This window comes from Panicum virgatum, chromosome 4N (genome assembly GCF_016808335.1).
Source record: "Panicum virgatum strain AP13 chromosome 4N, P.virgatum_v5, whole genome shotgun sequence".
Classification (NCBI taxonomy): domain Eukaryota; kingdom Viridiplantae; phylum Streptophyta; class Magnoliopsida; order Poales; family Poaceae; genus Panicum; species Panicum virgatum.
This window is the reverse complement of record NC_053148.1, coordinates 7177764-7184330: the sequence shown is the minus strand read 5'-3', so window position 1 is coordinate 7184330 and position 6567 is coordinate 7177764. Positions and strand designations below refer to the sequence as shown.

General features: G+C 53.8%; 1 protein-coding gene across 2 annotated transcripts; it reads left to right on the top strand.

The window, feature by feature from the left end:
- Nucleotides 1-2399: 2399 nt before the first annotated feature.
- LOC120669885 (cytochrome P450 709B2-like) lies at nt 2400-4823 on the top strand. 2 transcript variants are annotated; one of them, XM_039949769.1, is made up of 4 exons: nt 2400-2950; nt 3103-3962; nt 4059-4397; nt 4624-4823. In XM_039949769.1, exons 1-4 carry the CDS (start codon nt 2641-2643, stop codon nt 4714-4716), a joined length of 1602 nt encoding a protein of 533 aa, XP_039805703.1. In that variant the 5' UTR covers nt 2400-2640; the 3' UTR covers nt 4717-4823. The 2 variants fall into 2 exon arrangements, with proteins under 2 accessions (XP_039805703.1, XP_039805704.1); XM_039949770.1 differs by having other exon boundaries at nt 2567-2950; nt 4059-4823.
- Nucleotides 4824-6567: the final 1744 nt, after the last annotated feature.

The window sequence follows — 6567 nt, the reverse complement described above, 5'->3', positions numbered from 1 at the left end:
AATAATAGGACATGCACCGGGGCTTGCCTTGCGCCTGCTGCTCAACACTGGGGTGAGTGGGGCCTTGGGCCGACTCCCCGCGAACCTCCTCCTGCGGGGCTGGCCCCTGCGGCTCCTGTGGCTCCGCAACCACTGCGTATACGGATCCCTCGGCGACAACGTCTACACGTATGCAATGATATGAGAATGTATGCAAATACGATATGCAACAACAATCCTTAAAATGCCCAAGTAGAAACACTACAAATTTACCCAATTCTACACCCAACAGTTCTATTAAAACCCGGAATTTCCGGACTCATACCCGGAGTATCCGGATTCCGAAAATCCGGAGTTTCCGGGCCTATACCCGGAGTTTCGCCCGGAGTGTCCCAAAACCCGGAGTTTCCGGGCCTATACCCGGAGTTTCGCCCGGAGTCTTCAAAACCCGGAGTTTCCGGGCTTATACCCGGAGTCTCCGGGCTTGACAGCATTTTCGCCCCAAAAACTGAAATTTCGATTGTGACAAAACCAACCCACAAAAATCCAAACCTTCCTAGACCCTAGTAGAGTGACTCATAAGAAGATGATTGACCCAAAAGAAATCGTTTAAAACATCCTAGAATGATCAATCCATTTAGCCCTAGCTTAGGTACCTTGAGGAGGCTTCCATTGCAAGAAAAACTCGAAAATGAAACCATCTCAAGGTGGAATACCTGGAGAAGATGATTCCCCACGTCGATTTGAGCTTCTTTGGCCGTGGAAATGGATTGGGAGGGAAGGATTTGGAGTTTAGGGCCAAAGAGAGAGGGAGAGCTCGTGGAGAGAGTGAGGAGGAGAGAGAGATCGCGGGAGAGAGTGAGAGTGAGTGAGAGAGAGAGTGTGATATATTTTATTTAAATGGTTGTGGGTCCAGATGACCAAATTATGAAAGTAGTAACTCCATGCCCGGAGTCTCCGGGCCAATGGCCGGAGTATCCGGGTGTTACAGAACGCTCGAAGGGGTCGACTACCCCTACTCCAGAAACAAAGACATGCTGCAGAATTACTTTGTATAGAAAAATATATAAGAGCCACGGGAGGTATGTAAGCACTTGTGCAAACTAAATGTGAAAGTGTTTTGAGTTTTAAAATTTGATCTACAATAAAGTCGTAGTTTTCAAATTTTAGATCAAGTTTTATATTGAACAACTTTTGATCCCAAGGCGTTTTAGTGTTCAAATTGTATGTATAGTGTTGCTTGTATAGAAGTAACGAATGGAAGTGGTTGTGGTTTAATTTAATTGAAAAGTGAGGATTTTTCTTAAAAAAATGCTGTTAGAGAATTAGGACGGTGGGTTGATTCAATGAAAATTTAAGGTTTTATTTTCAAATTTCTCTAAACCGATAAGGATAGACTAAGGGTTGACTTAGATAAAAGATAAGAATTTTTTGGCAAAATTGCAGGAGAAAGGAGGTCGTACTGCAGTATGATTTCGCTAAAGGAAGAGGGAGTTTTCGCAAAAAAAAAAATCTTGAGAGGGTATGCCGGACCTCGGGTTGCTTTATCTAAAGTTCAAAGGTTTTGTTGCAAAATATCGGTACCCACACGATCTAAGCCATGCGCCCGGCCGATTCGATGGTTGGGAAAGGCCAGTGACATGGCCACGCTGCCTATTCACCTTTTGGTGCGGAAATCGTACACAGAGACAGAGATTTTAGACCACTAGCAAATTGAGTTGTAGAGTGTAGTTTCTAAAACGGATGTCTTTCTTACGTAGTATCATAGACATCAACAATAAACACTATGAGTTGAGATTATCCTTATAGCCCGTTTTCTCGTTCTTCTTATCTTATCTATACCTCAGCATTCAGCCTGTTTATATTTTGATATTATATTTGCTCTCTCTAAGGTCAATCTCAGTGGGAGTTTCACGGGGAGTTTCATAATTATTAAATATCATGTCACATTAGCAAATTTGCTTATATGGCATGATCATTACGAGGAGAGAGGAGAGGGGAGTTTCGTAGTATGTAAGAGAAGTTTCATCACTATAAAATTTATATAGCATAGTTATCTACTCTTTCTGTCCCTTTTTAACTGTCATCGTCGGTGTGTGCGCCACAAGTTTGACTCGATTTGTAGAAAAAACGTACAACATTTGTATCTCTAAATAAATTTGTTAAAAAACTAGATTAAAAATCTATATAATGATATTAATTATGTATCATAAATATTAATATATTTTTATATAAAATTAATAAAAAAATTTCTCGAGAAGCGAAAACAACAGTTATTTAGATTTATAATTTTGGTAACTACTCGTTGAAACTGGCATAAGAGTGATGCACTTATGCCTGAAAAAATAAGTATGGACATAAATGACCACTAACATGTCAAAGTCTTCCGACTCGAGAGAAACGTTGCTATTGAGATCCGCGCCCGAGTCGTCCAAGATCTCGCAGAAGGCCAGCGAGATCTCATGCGAAGTTGCAGTCGGCAGAGCCGTGCCCGTCACAGCAAAACTCGCCTCGCAGCTATCGGCCCGTCGCAATCAGTCCCTGTCAACATTGCCGGCCCGGGACGGAGTGGCCGAGTGGTTGTTGGTTTCAGTGGGAACTGAGCAGCCGCCTCGTTTGGTATCCCCCGCATTAAGTTTCAGACCGGCGCCCCTCGCGTTCATGTCCCTGACGCCCGGCATGGCCATGGGCGGTGGTGGAGGCGGCGTCGGGCTGGTCGCCGCCGCCCTCGCCGCGGTGGCGGCCACGTGGCTGTGGGCGGCGCTGGTGCGCCTGGTGTGGCGGCCGTACGCCACCGCGAGGGCGTTCGCGCGGCAGGGCGTCCGCGGGCTGCCGCACCGGCCCTTCCGCGGCCACGACAAGGAGGTCAAGGCGATGCTGGCGGCGGGGAGCGGCGAGACGCTGGACCGCGGCTCCCACGACTTCATCCCCCGGGTCATGCCGCACTACCGCGCGTGGATGTCGCGCTACGGTAAGATGTTCTTGTCCTGGATCTGCATCCATCCATGTCAAAAACTTCCAGTTCCAGCAAGGTTCACGCGGATTTTCTGCGGTTCAGATAGAGCTATAGGGATTCTGAATTCTGATGGGTTCTCTCGCGGTCATCGGCGGTGTGGTGTTCAGGCAAGGTGTTCCTGTTGGGGTCCGGCTCGCCTCCGTCGCTGTGCGTGGGCAAATTCGACATGGTAAACCGGATCCTCTCCGACAGGACGGGGCTGTACGCCAAGGTGAACCCCGGCCCGGTCATACTGGCGCTGCTGGGCATGGGGCTTGTCTTGACCGAGGGCGAGGACTGGGCGCGCCACCGCCGCGTGGTGCACCCGGCGTTCGCCATGGACAAGCTCAAGATGATGACGGGGGCGATGGCGGCGTGCGCGGCGGAGGTGATCCGGGCGTGGGAGGCGCGCGCCGCCGCGGCGGGCGGCGAGGTGACGGTCGAGGTAGGGGAGCAGTTCGCGGAGCTCACCGCCGACGTGATCTCGCACACGGCGTTCGGCAGCAGCTACCGGCAGGGTAAGGAGGTGTTCCTGGCGCAGCGGGAGCTCCAGGTCATCGCCTTCACCTCCATCTACAACCCCTCGCGCGTCCCCGGGATGCAGTACGCGCCGACCAAGTCCAACATGCGCCGGTGGAAGCTCGAGAGGAAGGTGCGGGACACGCTCATGGCCGTCATCGACGAGCGCCTGGCCGCCGCCAAGGAGGCTGCGGCCACAGGCGGCTACGGCAGCGACCTGCTCGGCCTCATGCTGGAGGCCAACGCCGGCGAGGACGGCAAGAGGCTCATGAGCATGGACGAGATCATCGACGAGTGCAAGACCTTCTTCTTCGCCGGTCACGAGACCACCTCGCACCTCCTCACCTGGGCCATGTTCCTCCTCGGCACCCACCCCGAGTGGCAGCAGCGGCTCAGGGAGGAGGTGCTTCGGGAGTGCGGCGGCGCCGAGGCGCCCATCAGCGCCGACGCCCTCAGCCAGCTCAAGCTCGTAAGCCCCCCCCTCCCCCGATCAATAGCTAGCTGGTGAGTGGTGACCGCCGGCAAGCGTGTTCCGTTACAACCGTGTCCTTGCGTGGTTTTGCAGGTGACGATGGTGCTGTACGAGACGCTCCGACTATACGGTCCGGTGACGCTGACCGCGCGGCGGGCGACGGCGGACGCGGACCTCTGCGGCGTGAAGGTGCCCAAGGGCACCTCGCTGCTGATCCCTTTCGCCATCCTCCACCGCGACGAGGAGGTGTGGGGCGCCGACGCGGGCGAGTTCAACCCTCTCCGGTTCCGGGACGGCGTGCGCAGGGCGACCGCGCACCCGAACGCGCTGCTGTCCTTCTCCATAGGCCCGCGGTCGTGCATCGGGCAGGACTTCGCGATGCTGGAGGCGAAGGCGACGCTGGCGCTGATCCTGCGGCGGTTCACCTTCGAGGTGGCGCCGGAGTACGTGCACGCGCCGGCCGACTTCCTGACGCTGCAGCCATTGCAAGGGCTCCCTGTCGTGCTCAAGCTCTTGGATCCATAGGAGGGTATTCTTCATGATTATTTTCCCTTTCAATAATTGTAATGCCCTGTCTGCCCGAGGCCGGGTCTTCTAGGATATAGACTATCCTCACAGAACAATACCAGTCTTTTTTGCACACTTTGTCACTTTCGAGGTGGCGCCGGAGTACGTGCACGCGCCGGCCGACTTCCTGACGCTGCAGCCATTGCAAGGGCTCCCTGTCGTGCTCAAGCTCTTGGATCCATAGGAGGGTATTCTTCATGATTATTTTCTCTTTCAATAATTGTAACGTCCTACTTCCCTGAGGCCGGGCCCGCTTACATCTGGCTTTACATCTGGCTACTTTTTAGGACATAGACTGTCCTCACAGACCAACACCAGTCTTTTCTGCACACTTTGTCCTCACTCGTGCGCACCCGGGAAGAACTTCCCGGTCGGTCACCCATCCCCAAATTTCTCCGGGCAAAGCACGCTTAACCTCGGAGTTTTTTGGAGACCGGCTTCCGAAAAAGAAGTTGCAACTTGTTGGTATGAGTATCCTATTAAGCCCTGTTCCGGAGTGTCACAATAATTATATACTCCCTCCGTCCCGATATATAAGCACTCCAAGGATTTAAATTGGAAAAATAGGAGGATGGGGAAATGACGATTTTGCCCTTAAATGGATGAGCCTTGGCACGGCTCCCGGGGACACCAGCGCTGAGTGGCTCTCGCCGCCGTTGTCAACGAGGGCAGCACGGCAGGCCCCCGCGCAGCGGCCGGGCGGAAGGGGAGGAGCGCGGGCGGGCGTGCCTCGGCCGGCTGGAGCAGGGAAAGGAGGGGGGCCCGCGGCGGCTGGAGTGTGCGGCTGCCGGAGCAGGGGAGGCGGCGCCTCTTCGCGGCTGACGGAGCAGGGGGAGGACGGCCACGCTGCGCGGCGGCCGGAGTAGGGGGAGGAGGCGCCCCCGTGCGGCTGACGAAGCAGGGGGGAGGCCGCCCCGGGCGGCGGCCGGAGTAGGAGGAGGACGGCCGCGCGTCGCGGCAGCCGGAGCGGGAGGGGCGGATGGCGGCGTGGCGGGGCCACCACGCAGCAGTCGGAGCGGGAGGGGAGGTGGGCGGGACGGCGGCCGGAGCTTGAAGGGGTGGCGGCGGGCGGGCGTGTCGGAGCTGGGAGTGCGGCGGCGGGCGAGGCAGAAGGATAACGTGGTGGGACCCATATGTAGGAATGCTTACATTTTGATAAAAATTTTGAATGCTAGAAGTGCTTATATTGCGGGACGGAGGGAGTATATTAAAAGAAATGGCATCCGGATCGCGACTTGTGAGCAGCTTACTTTTTGTGTTTGGCCATCAACGTCTCTGTGAACACGTATCAACATTATAGGACTATTCTCATGTGCTGGACGACTCTGAGACCAGTTCCACTTCCAACTCATAGTGTCTACACCGCCACATAAACAAGACATTATGTTTGGAAGCTGCATCCCTCAAGTATAATTTGTTCATATAGGTCAATAATTAAAAGTAAAGCTATGTGTCACTCAGTGATTCGTGGCTCTTCCTCACACGATTTTGAGGCCGTCAGATATCTTTCTGGAATCATCCTGATCTCTTCTTTCCCTCCCGCACTCAGTTTTAGTGTTATGTCTCTGACCTATGGGGTCTCTCTACTGTTCGTATTTTGGTTCGTGCGCCGCTTCTTTTATTCCGTTATTCTCGGTGCCTGATTTCCCTCTCATTACATTTCGCTTTCCCCTTTCCCTCTCGTCCAGGTGAGGCGATTCCTTCTAGGGTCCCTTCCGATCTCTGCTTTCTTTTCAATTTGCTCCATAGATTTAGTTGATTCCAGTCTCTAATCTCCATGTGTTTGCTCAACTGGTGTTGGATCTCTTGTTGTCCGTGTTGATTTTGGCTGTTTTTCTGATCTATTTTCGAACTCTACAACCCCGGGAGCCCTCACGCCAAGGGGAGCAGCGGAGCGCCAGAGCCTCGCCGGTGACCTGGTTGGCAACAGTGAGCCTGAGGGCGGAGCGGCTACCGTGGCCGGCGTCGTGCAGGCAGATCAGGTCGTTGCAGGTGCCAACCATGGAGGCGAGGCGCTGTCGATTTGTTGTTCGGT